At 42.3% G+C, this 14,253-nt stretch overlaps 1 protein-coding gene across 2 annotated transcripts in view; it reads right to left on the bottom strand.

Annotated features, from left to right (window-relative positions):
• The window catches only part of LARS2 (leucyl-tRNA synthetase 2, mitochondrial), a 155,502-nt gene that overhangs the window by 55,076 nt on the left and 86,173 nt on the right, over positions 1-14,253 (bottom strand). For both annotated transcript variants that reach the window (XM_053598588.1, XM_053598589.1), the window contains 4 exons: positions 12,406-12,513; positions 9,888-10,047; positions 3,048-3,152; positions 150-265 (listed from right to left, as the gene is read on the bottom strand). In XM_053598588.1, the coding sequence (XP_053454563.1) occupies positions 150-265; positions 3,048-3,152; positions 9,888-10,047; positions 12,406-12,513 (489 nt within the window). The remainder of the gene's footprint in view (positions 1-149; positions 266-3,047; positions 3,153-9,887; positions 10,048-12,405; positions 12,514-14,253) is intronic.

Below are 14,253 nucleotides of genomic sequence, written 5' to 3'. Positions count from 1 at the left end.
ATGAAACTGGGAGACTGCAAGACTGCTAGGGATGGGGCCAGAGAAGGGGCAGGTTGTAATTTGCATCTGAAGGAAAATGGCTTATCAAACTCACATCAAGGTCATCATTTTAGACATAAGCTCTTAGGCCCACACCATGGGGCACCCACCTCTGCAGAGTTGCTCAGTCTTTCTGTGCCATCTGGCAAAGTTTCAATGACTTCAGAGTAGGAGAGGCCCAGGGTTTGGGCTAACATGGTATCCTCTGAGCTGGTGCTGGGAATTCCTATTCAGAGGAGAAGAAACATAAAATTGTTTCTTTCACAAGTGCCCAAATCACAAAATAATTGACAGTACTGACTCTCAGCTTTGGCTTTTTAAAGGAAACTGCGTCCTTTAGTTATAGAAATTTTTAGACCCCATCACATCCACTGGGAAAATGGAACACAGTCCTGGAGAAGCTCGCCACCCTAACACAGCCAGTTTATCCTGTTGGTATCATATCCTTTAAGTCCTTTTCCTTTGCTTAGTTTCTTTTTTAAAACAGGTATAATCCTAAAATACATAATTTTGAGTGCTTTTTGCCAGTGAAACAGTAAATCATAAGCATTTGGGGCAGGCTCTCCTTTGAATTCCTGCAGTGACAAAGAACAATGGTTTTCTCTCAAGAAGCGGAGCTGACTCTCCAGCATTTCCCAGCACCCTAGAAAAATCTTCTCAGTCAGGAAGTCAAAAGCCGGCAACCATGTTTTGTTCCCAAAGGCAACAATACATTCATTCTGCAGTCCCCACAGGTCCTTGAGGAAGGTTGCTGAGCATTAGTCACTCACTCACCCAGAGGGGCCAAGGCCTGCAGTTTGGCAGTAGCTATTCATAAAAACAGGTTTTTGTTCTGTTTTTCAGTTGTTGGTTCTATAGGGGCAGAGTTTCTCAACCTTGGTACCACTGACCTCATGGACGTTGTTGTGGGGCTGTCCTGCACATTGCAGGACGCTGAGTGGCATCCCTGGACCCTACTTAGTAGCACTCCCTGAGCCACTGTGACTAGTAAAATGTCTCCAAAATTGCCAGATGTCTCCTGATGGCAAAATCGCCCCTGGTTGAAAACCCCTGCTGTGGGGTCATCTGTCAAAACTGCTGACATGCTGTCGATACAACACATCATGGAGAAACTAAGAGATATAAATAAACTAAGGGTTTAAAGCACAAAATACTAAGTCAGACCGCAGAACAAGCTCTCTAGCACGCTGCCCTACAAGGGTGGTCGAATGTTTGGGAGACATATTCTAAAGCTCTGTGGTATGATTAAAAAGCTTGGTGACATTATGAAAAGTTCTGTGGTGTTCTAGCTGAGGTTACTGACAAAAAACATCTAATGCAGTGAATAAATGTTGGCTGGACTTGAAAGATGAGAACATTTGGCAAGAAATAAGTATTACCATGAAGTGTTCATTATCAAGAAGGGAAAATAATCATTTACTACATTCCACAATAGAATTTGGAATAATTAGGAGTACTGTTTGAAAGGAAACACTGCAACCATGAAATTTATTTGCCCCTAAAAAGAATGCTCCACAGGCCACGGTGCTGGTCGTGTGAAGTCCAGTGAAACATGAACTATTCGTAACAGTTCAGGTAGGATGGCAAAAATACCATTTTACCTCTTGCTTATTTCGGCTTCTGTTCTTCTTTGAGGGCAAAAAGCACATAATTTAGATAATGTTAATTATGTAATTGTGGGAAATCAAGACAAGAAAAGCAATTTTCCATACTTGCCTAAAAATTGTCTCATTTTTTTTTTCCTTCAGAACTCTCAATATTGTGTCAGTGATTTGAATCAAAATACCAACCAAACAAACACCACCACCCCAGCCACATCAATAAATGCTTCTTTTATTGTTTATCCTGGTTAGTTACATTAATACATTTTGCTAAGTGTAAAACGCAGAAAAGTAACCGAACAAATTATTCTTTTAAACAACATACTTTATAAAATGGTCAAAAGAGTAACTTATTAGTTTTCTTCTCTGATACTGCTTTAAGCCGCTTCATCAAAAACTGATCTAAGCATTATGAAGGAAAAACATGTGAATATAATAAGAAATATTGGCTGGATGTGGTGGCGGAAGCTGAGGCAGGTGGATTGCATGAGCTCAGGAATTCGAGACCAGTCTGAGCAAGAGTAAGACGCTGACTCTACTAAAAATAGAAAAACTGAGGAAAGACGATTGCTTGAGCCGAAGAATTTGAGGTTGCTGTGAGCTATGCTGACACCTAGGCACTTTACCCAGGGTAACAGACTAAGACTGTGTCAAAATAAATAAATAAAAATAAGAAAAAGGAAATGCTACTACTTCAGTGTGCTAGGAAATAGTGTGGAAGTAGCTTCCTATGCAAGGTTTTGGTACTTTGGAGACTGGCTGGAATCTACGGTAGGAATGTTGGTGAAGAGAGATGCATGGGTCTGTCCTAAAGGAAGCAGATTTTGGACCAGCTGTCTCTAGGTTCCCATCTCTGTTCATTCTCAGACTTCCTGTTCCGTGACGATAGTTTAGAACACTCACGAATGAGTAAGGCTGCCAAGGACATCCAATTTACAGTTCTAAATATGCCTTCAATTTTACTGCTGTTTCACAATCCTTTTTCTTGAATAGCTCAAGTTCACCTCCTCCACAAAGCCTTCACCAAAAACCCAGCCCACATTGATCATTTGTGCTTTGAACCCCCATCTCAGCAGTTGCTGTTGGCTCTATGATTTCTGAAATTCCCCACATTATATGTACACGTCTCACCAACTAATCCTACTGGCAAGATTTATAGTTCAGATATTTTTTATTATTCTCACTAGCAAGTAGCAAGGTACAATACACTTAGTATATTTTCAAAACAGACTTCTTAAATAAGGGATGATCATATGAAGGGGTATTTCTTTTTTACGAGAGGCAAAACAGATCATGGAAACCAACAGTCAGCTCCTTCAGATGATAGCAGGAGATAGTAAGAGGTGAGTATTTTGATCTTAAAACTACAAAATATATTAATGTGATTACATTTTAACAGGTGCTTACCTATTTTTGAATCTAGACAGCCTTCAAAGTCATCTTTGGCCATGATCACTACAGGGACCTCCTGCTGGGTGAGCATGTTCATGGCCATCACAGGAGTGAGGCAATCTGAAAATGAGAGCAGATAACTATGGATGCCAGTCATCCGAAACACCAGCACCATCACAATCTCAGAGGAAACAAGTGAGAAAAATAAGCACTAGAACATCTGTGTTTTGTGATAATTGTTAAGGAATTTGTCCTTTGAAAGGTATTATTAGATAATTCACACCAGTGGAAAATCAAAAGGATAAACAAGCACACACAAAATATTCATCTATGCTGATAAAAAGGAAAAATAGCATTTCTGCTTTCCAGATGGTGAGGTCAGATATTCCCATCACTGACTTGCCCTTTTGAAAAACATCTCAAATATACAGAAGAATGAGAAACACAAAACCTATCTGTAGTGAAACTAAGAGACATCTGTAATTCCAAACCATAACACAGGAAGACACAAGTAGATAAGTTTTAGAAATGATTGAGGGGCGGCGCCTGTGGCTCAGTGAGTAGGGCACCAGCCCCATATACCAAGGGTGGTGCATTCGAACCTGGCCCTGGCCAAACTGCAACAAAAAAAATGGCTGGGCATTGTGGCGGGGCGCCTGTAGTCCCAGATACTTGGGAGGCTGAGGCAAGAGAATCGCCTAAGCCCAAGAGCTGGAGGTTGCTGTGAGCTGTGATGGGTGACAAAGTGAGACTCTGTCTCTGGAAAAAAAAAAAGAAAAGAAAATGACTGAGCAGAAAGTGGAGAAAGAGACCCTAAGACAAGGGCAGCACCTGTAGCTCAGTGAGTAAGGTCCCGGCCCCATATACCAAGGGTGGCGGGTTCAAACCCAGCCCCAGCCAAACTGCAAAAAAAAAATAGCTGGGCATTGTGGCGGGTGCCTGTAGTCCCAGCTGCTGGTGAGGCTGAGGCAAGAGAATCACCTAAGCCCAAGAGCTGGAGGTTGCTGTGAGCTGTGACGCTATGGCACTCTACCGAGGGCACTAAAATGAGACTCTGTCTCTAAAAAATAAAAAAAAAAATAAGCCTAGGAATTAGGACTGATTTTTTTTTTTTTTTTTGAGACAGTCTCACTTTGTCACCCTCAGTAGAGTGCCATAGCATCACAGCTCACAGCAACCTCCAACTCCTGGGCTCAAGCGATTTTCCTGCCTCCACCTCCCAAGTAGCTGGGACTACGGGCGCCCGCCACAACATCCGACTATTTTTTGGTTGCAGCTGTCATTGTCGTTTGGCAAGCCCTGGGCTGGATTCAAATCCGCCAGCTCAGGTGTATGTGGCCGGTGCCTTAGCTGCTTGAGCCACAGGCACCAAGACCACAACTTACTTTTTAAAAAGAGATATGAAGGCTGGGTGTGGTGGCTCATGCCTGTAATCTCAAAGCTTTGGAAGGCCAAGGTAGGAGGATGGCTGGAGGCCAGGAAAAGTTTGAGATCAGCCTCAGAAATATAGCAAGACCTTGTCTCTATAAAAAGTAAGAAACATTAGCTGCATGTGGTGGTACACACCTGTAGTCTGAGCTACTCTGGAGGCTGAGGCAGAAGGATTGATTGAGCCCAGAAGTTTGAAGCTGGAGTAAGCTATGGTTGTGCCACTGCACTACAGAGTAAGACCTTATCTCAAAAATAAATAAATGCATACGATGGAGTACTGTTTGGAAATAGAGGAACGAAGTACTGACACATGCTATGATGTGCAGGATCCTTGGAAATACCATGCTAAGTGAAAGAAGCCAGATGCAAAAGGACAACTACCATAAGATTCCCATTTACATGAAGTGTCCAGAACAGGCAAATCCGTGGAGGCAGAAATTAGATTTGTGGTTGCCCAGGGCTAGGGATTAGGCAGGAATGGGTGGGGAGGGGAGTGACTGCTAGAGGGCCTGAGATTTCTTTTAGGGATGATGAAAATGTTCTAAAAATGATTGTGATGATGGTCGTGCAACTCTATGAATATACTAAAAACCACAGAATTGTTTAAGTGGATGACTTGTATAGTATGTGAATTATTATCTCAATAAGGCTATTACAATAGGAAGCATGAATGGTTTGAATTTTCTCATTACACATAAAATTCTATTATGATGGCTTTTCAGTGAGAAAAAAATTGGTCTTTGAACTTAAATATTAGCAGGTTTGCAACAAATGCATAGCAGCAATTTATATGCTGTATCTGGTCAAAACCCAGTTCTTAGAACAAAATTAAAATCTGAAGCTCCTGACCAGGCCTAGTCACTCCTGTGCTGGTTATGTGATGCAGGAACCCAAAAACATCATGGAGCAATCCAAAAAACACAAGAGTTCCACATAGCAGCTAAATACCAGCTGAACGCTTTCATATGATAATCACAAAGAAACATTTCAGACAAAAAGGTATCATCTGCTCTCAGGGCACCCACTGCAAAGAAAGCATGTCCTTCATGCCTTCTGGACAAGCACATGACTGGTTTGGTCTTCACCAGGGAGTGGTTCAGGCAACTAGTTCTCGGGGATACTCTATGGAAACAGTGTTCTAGAGTGTGACAAGGGTTGCATGTGACCTCTCTCAGACAGGTACAGTGCACACCAGCATAGCAAAGGCTCTCAGAAGTCCAGAGCAAAGAAACCTATTTATTTTTGTTTATGCCAGAATTTTTGAACACAGAAGCTTTTCTTTCCACATAACATCTATTAACATATGCTTAAAGAATGCTACTAGAAACAGCTTTGTTAAACACCAAATCATTACTCCAGGATTACAGATCTGCCTGCCCCCTTTGTCCCACCCCCAAGTTGATACTAAGGAGACAGGTGCAAAACAATAGGAGTGATTAATTATGTAACGTTCTGGGACTTCCAGGGAGGCTCTTGCTCTCTAATGTGTTTCTGATGTGTCAGTAACAACAGGGTTCTAAGTTTCCTTCACAAAGACCTCATTTGTCCTTTTGGCAAAAAATGCATTGTGAGCTGGTGACTCAGAGCTGAAATGTGTGGTTCCAGTGTGCCAAGGTTTGAATATTTTAATATTAGGAATGCAAGAAAAGACTTGAGGAAAAGACAGAACAGCTTCTAGAACTCTGATGATCTTTTCCTATTGATGCCTTTTATGGTTTTTAGTTCCTATCAAGTCAGAGCTCTTACATAATAGGACTCAAGTCAGAGTTGGTCATCTGAGAAAAGGAGGCAACATCAAAGATTATGGAAATAAACTACATTTCAACAATTCTGGGGAAGCACTTTACCCCACCCCACCACCACCTCCCTTAAAGGAACCTTTACAAAATTACAGGCTGCTAAGCAAAAAACCGTGTATTTAGTCAATAACACTGGCAATCCAGTTGGCCAGGCCAGAAATCAGGGAATCATTCCAGGAGCCTGGCCCCTGCTGCCTTCCACACTTCCTCAGAACTATTCCCTCCCTCCATTCTGACTCTGGCTGCTGAAGTCCTCGCAGCCCTTTCCATGGGCCGTGGACATGGGGTCAGCTGGGCTGCCACTCAAGTATCACCCTGTCCAAATGTGTCCTCTTGTTCTCAGCGCCCCTCAGGCTCCTTCTCTATCCACAAAGTCCCCCGAGCCCACCCTAAATGACAGCTCCATCACTTGCTCTGCCAAGAAAGCTTAACAAAAGGTTATATGACCCTCCTCAGTCAGCCAGAAGGATCTGGGAGCAGAACCTCGGCCATCTTGTGCCAGATCAGGAGCTGATATGTAGAAACCAACTTTGCAACAATGGTAACTCATGTTGAGAATTTAAACATCTGTAAGTAACAAATTCAGTCACAACCATGTGCTGCCATGACCATCAATGGTTATTGATTTAGCACCAGTTACCCTCAAAATCTGATATTCCAAGAAAAAATGAGCCAGTCAGCAATGGTAAATGATAGCAGTGACACAACATTCTGGTTTAAAATGTAACCTCAAAGACCAAAAGTGGTGTAAGTCGTATTTGTAGGGTAATTTTAATTCACCCATGTAATGTAGTGGGCTTACGCGACTATAATGTCACATGTCAAAATCCAGGGACTCATGCAAATTAATCTAGACACTGAATAAATTGACATCTGCAAACAGAATATTTTTATTCTAAAAATTTGAATTAGGAAAACTTGGTGCCAAGTGTAATGTTCCATCTGGAATTATTTCAGACATTATTCAAAAGAGAGGAGAAAGTAGCTACAGAGCCCTTCCAAAAATATTATACTTGGCACTAAATGTGCCTAAATAAAGTGACCAGGCCAAGTCAGGTGTGCAGATACCTCTGTGGTCACGAAAACCACAATGTCTGTGGGAACTGAAATAATTTCTCAATCTCTTACATATGAAAATGTTTTGAATGTTTTGAATTTATACAGTCCCTTTCATCTCAGGAACTCCATCTTTGATCATTTATTGGCTCAAAATCTCCTATTAATATTACTTAATTTTAATTTGTGTCTCCAAATTAACCATAAGAGAAAATGTAAGGTCTAGACCTTTATATTTTTTTAGTTTTTCAATTTTAGATATTATTCAACTATTATAGCTCTCAGGGAATCTCAAATTGCTCCCAAGAGTACAAACTATGAATTTTCTCTTTAAACAGTTAAAAAGGATCCAATTTTTCTTTTGAGTAAGTATAGAAAATAAACCCAAAGGAGATAGCTATACTGGGCTTTGTGTGTATACACTGAAATTTCAACTCAGAGGAGTCTTTTCTCTATTTTAATAGATACCAACAGGTGATAGCTGCCTGCCCTGTGTGGGGTGAATGACATCTGCGTACGTCTGTCCTCTGTTCTGACCCAGAGGCGTCCACAGTGAAGTCTGTGAATGGCTCATCTATGTACTCCCAAGAGTGTGCACAGCAACCTCTCAGGAAACACTCACTAATTTTAATCTGGCTTTAATGCTCTGAGTAAATAATGAGATGTTTTAAGCAGGGGGATGTTGCTGTGACGCTGTCTCATACTTCAAGCTGGTATCAGGAAATGTTTCATTCTGGTATTTCAAAAATGGCAACTTTATATCACATCCAAAATGTTTTTTTGTTCGTCAAATAATACTATTTCAGACTCTAGCAATTCAGATTGTGTGCTTGGGGACATTTATTGTCTATGAAAGAGAATAGAGATGAGATTTTTGTAGAAATATGGTAGGATCCCCATAGTTAGCCACCTCCCTACACGGACCACCTTAAGTTGACCTAATTCTCATAGACTGGACATGCACCACATGTAGGCCTAGTTCTTTATGTTGACCAGTTTGTTATAGTCCCTTGGATAGTCAATTTATAGAGGTCCTGCAGTATTTAAGTTACTCCAGAGACCTATTTCTAACTGATTATGGAATTCCTCTTGCCTTCCCGTGGTGGGAGGCCCTAAGTTTGTTTTGGAGAGTTATTCCTCCTTCACTGGTTATAGTCTTGGGAATCCATCAGGGATGTTGCCTGGCCTTCACTTGGGCTCCAGGTGCACTCATCAGGCACTTTTCCCTTTAATAAGTACTGAAGGCAGAGTTAGAGTGGATTTACTCTTACCAGTGGCACTCAAAAGACTCTTTTACTTCCTGTGCCCCAAACTCTCAGGGTTGCCCAGTCCTCTTTCAGCACTGCTTTTTCAGCAGTTCCTCTAGACAGCGAGCTTCCCCACAACCTTCTCATGTGTTTCCCTTTTCCTCTGGCTTAGCCAGAGATAGATTCTGTTGCTTGCAACCACAGAATCTTGACTAACACATAAGCACTCCCCAGGTCTTCCTGGAGCAATTATAACTTGATATTTTTAAAATAATAAAATTTGGTGGGGGAAAGGGAGGGGAGGGAGGGGTGAGAATGGGCGGAGGGAGGGTGATTAGTGGGATTACACTTGCGGTGCATCTTACAAGGGTACATGTGAAACTTAGTAAATGTTGAATATAAATGTCTTAACATAATAACTAAGAAAATGCCAGGAAGACTATGTTAACCAGTGTGATGAAAATGTGTCAAACAGTCTATAAAACCAGTGTACGGTGCCCCTGATCGCATTAATGTACAGAGCTATGATTTAATAATTTTAAAAAAAGGAAAAAATTACCATAAGGCAAAAAAAAAAAAAATTTGGCAGGCACAGTGGTTCATGCCTGTAATTTTAGCACTCTAAGAGGCCAAGGCAGGTGGACTGATTGAGCTCACGAGTTCGAGACTAGCCTGAGAAAAAGCAAGACCCCATCTCTACTAAAAATAAAAAATCTGAGGCAAGAGGATCGCTTGAGCCCAAGAGTTTGAGATTGCTGTGAGCTATGATGCCACAGCACTCTGCCCAGGGTGACAGCTATTAAAAAACTTAGGGGCTCACACCATGGGAAGGGGATATGGAGTCTAGGAAGGCAAAAGGAATTCCATAATCAGTTAGAAATAGGTCAGCTATTTTTGAGACTGTCTCAAAAAATAAATAAAATAAAATAAAATATTTAAGTTGTTGAAAAGTTTTTTCTCATTCTCATTGGCTTTCCTCTAGTCCTTGTCAATGTAGTTTTATTTGATGGCAGAATTATGATTAAGGAGAAGATTCTATTCCTACTGGAAAAGCACTTTAAATCTAGATTGTATTAAAAGAGAGAGCTGAGCTTTTAATCAGAAGCTCAAGATGCAGACAAACTAGAAACTCGGGGTAAGCAACTTAATGGCCTTCTGAGTTCTTTTTTATCCTCGTGTTTCAAAATAAAAAAATAGAAAACAAGACTAAGAAAAGAACAAACCACATAAGATGATACATGTGAAAAGCCTGGGAGCTCTGTGAGGCACTGTCCCTGCGTCACGCAGCAATCCTAGTGCTTTAGCTTTCACTGCCAACTCACCTTTGCCAGGGACAAGTGCCTTCCACAAGGTGTCCTTCAAGGAGCTGTGCCCACATAAGAGTCTGTGGCTGGGGGAGATGGCCACGTGGGAAGTGCCATAAATGGCCTCGGGGGTGGTCGTGTAGGCGGTCAGCTTTTCTCCTGTGACTTGCCCATCAAGCTGGCAGGAGGTAAGAAGAGTTATTTCATTTCTCAGCCCTTCTTTTGAGTTGGGTCATTCCCCAACTACCTTCTTTTCCCCTTCCCCCGTCATTCACAGTTTCTAGATTAGAACTGACAACAGTTTCTAATCATTGGAACAGAGCTGCAGAGAATAAGTCAGTGCCCAGCAGGGACTGAGAAGGGCAGGAGAGAAGAGGATCAACATTCCTCTCCCAGGAGCCCTCCCCAGGTCTCACCACTGGGTAGCTGGGCAGGCCCAAATGGAAGGTGCTCAAAGCATGCGCAGAAAGCTTTATTCAAACACAAAGACAAATCAAAAATAGTCATCAGTGGCATATTGTTTCTGTCCTGAGAAAGGAGCTATATTGTCCTCAAGGATTTAAAGTCTAGTAAAAACATAAAAGCATCTACTTTTCTAACAAGAAAAACAACTGCTGAAGTTATTCCTGGCTTAAATAGAGAAAGAAAAGATAGCCTGGGCTGACCTCACAGCTAAGCTGGTTATAATATTAATATCTTCCACTGACTGAGGGCTAATCATTTGACAGAAAGGGAGGACACAGAGAGGACAGGTGCTACTTCTTTCATGTATTTATTCCAACACATTGACAAAGTGCCAATGAACTATACTATAGTCCACTACCTGGCCCAAGTGCCAATTAGGTATCACCTACAGAGCCAGGAGTGGGAACACAGAAGCACAGCCACCCGGCCCTGTAGAACTGAGAATGTTTCCTCCCCTAAGACACATGTTGCCCCATTTCATTTTCAGCTGGGTCCCTGGAGATGAAAACATTTTCACAATGAAATACTGGGCGAGGGAGAGAGTGTAGAGACTTTTTATGCACAGCGGCCAAGAGGCTCAGAGACCCACGACTTAATGCAGGCCTTAAGAAGCAAAGATGTTTGGTATGAGGACCTGATATTAGACCCGGGCTAATGCAGAGGCCTGAATAGAGATGGCCCTACAAGTCTGAATAAAAGTCACAGCTGGACTGAATTTCATGCCACCTTCTCAGGAAAGCAGAAGAGGAAAAGCTCAGCCCCGGGCTTGTTATTGAAAGGTTTCCAAAGTATACACTCCCTTAGGAGAAGCTGCCCACGTGCCATTAGAATGAGTTGATCACTTTTGTAAGGAGACTCCACAGGGAATTATGAACTAGTGGCAAGTAGCAGGCGCTCAACGCCAGGTCTGGCTGTTAGCAGAGAGGAGACTAGAAAGGGAGGCCAACTCGGGCTGCTGCTTCCTCCTCTGAAGGTTTTGATGAGGATGAAGAGAGGTGGGATTTGGAGCTTAATAAATCACAAAGTTCTTGATGAGCAGAGAAGAAACCAGAAAGCTAAAAAAAAGAACACCCAGGTAAGAACAATTCTCTAGTGGGTAGGGAAAAAGAGGAAAATTTTAGGGGCACTTTCCAGAGTAGGTGGGCCTTAGGTGGTTAACATTCAGAGTATTTGCACAGCAGTTTGAACATAATCCTTATCAACAGTGCTAACTCTGTCTAGTTTAGGAATGATGCCACAGTTGGTCTCTGCTCTCCTGGCTTTTCACCTGCTTTGTGACATAAACACCCTTGAGAACACAATGACAGCTATGGACCCACTGCTTAGGAAAATGCCCAAACATTTTGAATACAATTTCAGGGAATTCATGGGCCCCCAGAAGACCCTGTGTCTGCACTGTCCAATGTGGTAGCCACTACCAATATGTAGCTATGAAGTACTTGCCACGTGGCCGGTATGTACTGTAACTGTAGAAAATAGTGAATTTTGAAGACTGTACTAAAACAAGAAGGTAAAGTATTTCTTTAATGAATTCTTTTTTATTGATCTCATTTTAAAACAATAATATTTTGGACATAATGTGTTAAGTATAATGTGTTATTAAAATGAATCTCATCTGTTTCTTTGCACTTTAAAAATATATGGCTACGGGCAGCACCTGTGGCTCAGTGAGTAGGGCACCGGCCCCATTTACTGAGGGTGGCAGGTTCAAACCCGGTCCCGGCCAAACTGCAACAAAAAAATAGCCGGGCGTTGTGGCGGACACCTGTAGTCCCAGCACTCGGGAGGCTGAGGCAAGAGAATCGCCTAAGCCCAGGAGTTGGAGGTTGCTGTGAGCTGTGTGAGGCCACGGCACTTTACCGAGGGCCATAAAGTGAGACTCTGTCTCTACAAAAACAAACAAACGAAAAATATATATGGCTACTAGAAAATTTAAAATTATGTATATGTTGCTCGCAGTAGCTTTCTACAGGACAGTGCTGAGAGAGAGTCCCAAGTTGCTGGTTTAGTCAACAGGTCCCACAGGCAGGAGACTGCTAAGCATGAAGTGCTAGAGCTACTGCTTGATCACCTTTAATGCAAAGTCCAGATGGCAGCCCACACACTCCCCGATCCAGTGGGCCTGCATGCTTTTTATTCCATACCATTCTGGAAGGTCTGTCAACGCATCCTGCATGGCCTGTGGGATTGAAAAAACAGAGGGATGAACAAAACTCATAGGAAAAAGTAAAAGATCTGGGGCTCGGGAAGGTAAAGAAGTGGGGATGCTGGAGGAGAGTCAAGATTTAGCCTGCTCCGCATTCACTGGCCAAGTCGGAGGAGGCCTGCACAGGTTAGAAACACAAGTGCTCATCATGACTCAATTTGGTGTGATGGGTTTAGCTGACTTTATTCAGAGTGAGCCATGGTTTCATGAAAAAAGGAAATTCTCAAGGAAAGATCACAATTCACAGCTTTGGCAAATGTGTAGTGTATGTTCTCTACCATAGTCTGGAAATTAGCAATATTATTATTATTATTATTATTATTATTATTATTGAGACAGAGTCTCACTTTGTCACCCTTGGTGGAGTGCCACGGCATCATAGCTCATAGCAACCTCAAATTCTTGGGCTCAAGTGATCCTCTGGCCTCAGCTTCCCAAGTAGCTGGGACTACAGGTGCCTGCCACAATACCTAGCTCTATTTGGAGACAGGGTCTCACTCGTACTCAGGCTGGTCTCAAACTCCTGAGCTCAGGCAATCCAATCGCCTTGGTCTCCCAGAGTGCTAGGATTACTCAGCTAGCTAGGTCTGAGCTCTTGGGCCTGGTCAAGCTAGCAAGATTAAATCCAAGTTTATGGATTTTGAAATTCTAAGATATGTCATTCATGGTTGTTCCACAATTCAATATCATATAAAGGCCATTGTAAATTATATCTCTGCATTTAAAAAACAAAAATTAGTGTAAGGGAAACACGGCATTGATCTGTGTAAACTTTTGCTATTAGAAGTTGCTATCGGGCGGCGCCTGTGGCTCAGTCAGTAAGGCGCCGGCCCCATATACCGAGGGTGGCGGGTTCAAACCCGGCCCCGGCCAAACTGCAACCAAAAAATAGCCGGGCGTTGTGGCGGGCGCCTGTAGTCCCAGCTACTCGGGAGGCTGAGGCAAGAGAATCGCATAAGCCCAGGAGTTGGAGGTTGCTGTGAGCTGTGTGATGCCATGGCACTCTACTGAGGGCCATAAAGTGAGACTCTGTCTCCACAAAAAAAAAAAAAAAAAAAAAGAAGTTGCTATCATCTTAATGTCTCTACTTTTTTTTTTTTTTTTTTGAGATCGAGTATTTGTTGTCTAGGCTAGAATTCCATGGCCTCAGCCTAGCTCTAAGCAACATCAAACTCTTAGGTTCAAGCAATCCTCCTGCCTTAGCCTCCCTAGTACCCTGTTTCCCTGAAAATAAGACATCCTCTGAAAATAAGACCTACTTACAGGAAAGATAAGAGGTCCCCTGAAAATAAGACCTAGCGCATCTTTGGAAGCACACCTTAAAATAAGACACTGTCTTATTTTCAAGGAAACAGGGTAGCTGGAACTATAGGTGTCTGCCATAATGACCAGCTAATTTTTCTATTTTCAGTAGAGATGGGGTCTCCTCTTGCTCAGGTTGGGCTCAAACTCCTGAGCTCAAAGGATCCTCCTGCCTTGGCCTCCCAGAGTGCTAGGATTACAGGTGTGAGCCATCATGCTTGGCCTTAATTTGTCTACTTTTAATCCTAAATTCCTATAAAAGGGAGGTTTTTCTATAGACTATTCTCTATGGCCTCCAGCACATGACAGTCCTTATTTGATGATGAAAAATGTTCTTTCAACAGAGAGATTTAAAAGTAAATAGTACATCTGTACTGTGAAGATTCCTATCTATCTATCTATCTGTGGTGT

The sequence above is a fragment of the Nycticebus coucang genome, chromosome 8, assembly GCF_027406575.1.
Source record: "Nycticebus coucang isolate mNycCou1 chromosome 8, mNycCou1.pri, whole genome shotgun sequence".
In the NCBI taxonomy this organism is placed as follows: Eukaryota; Metazoa; Chordata; class Mammalia; order Primates; family Lorisidae; genus Nycticebus; species Nycticebus coucang.
The sequence above is the reverse complement of the archived record's forward strand: the minus strand, read 5'-3'. Positions and strand labels throughout refer to the sequence as shown.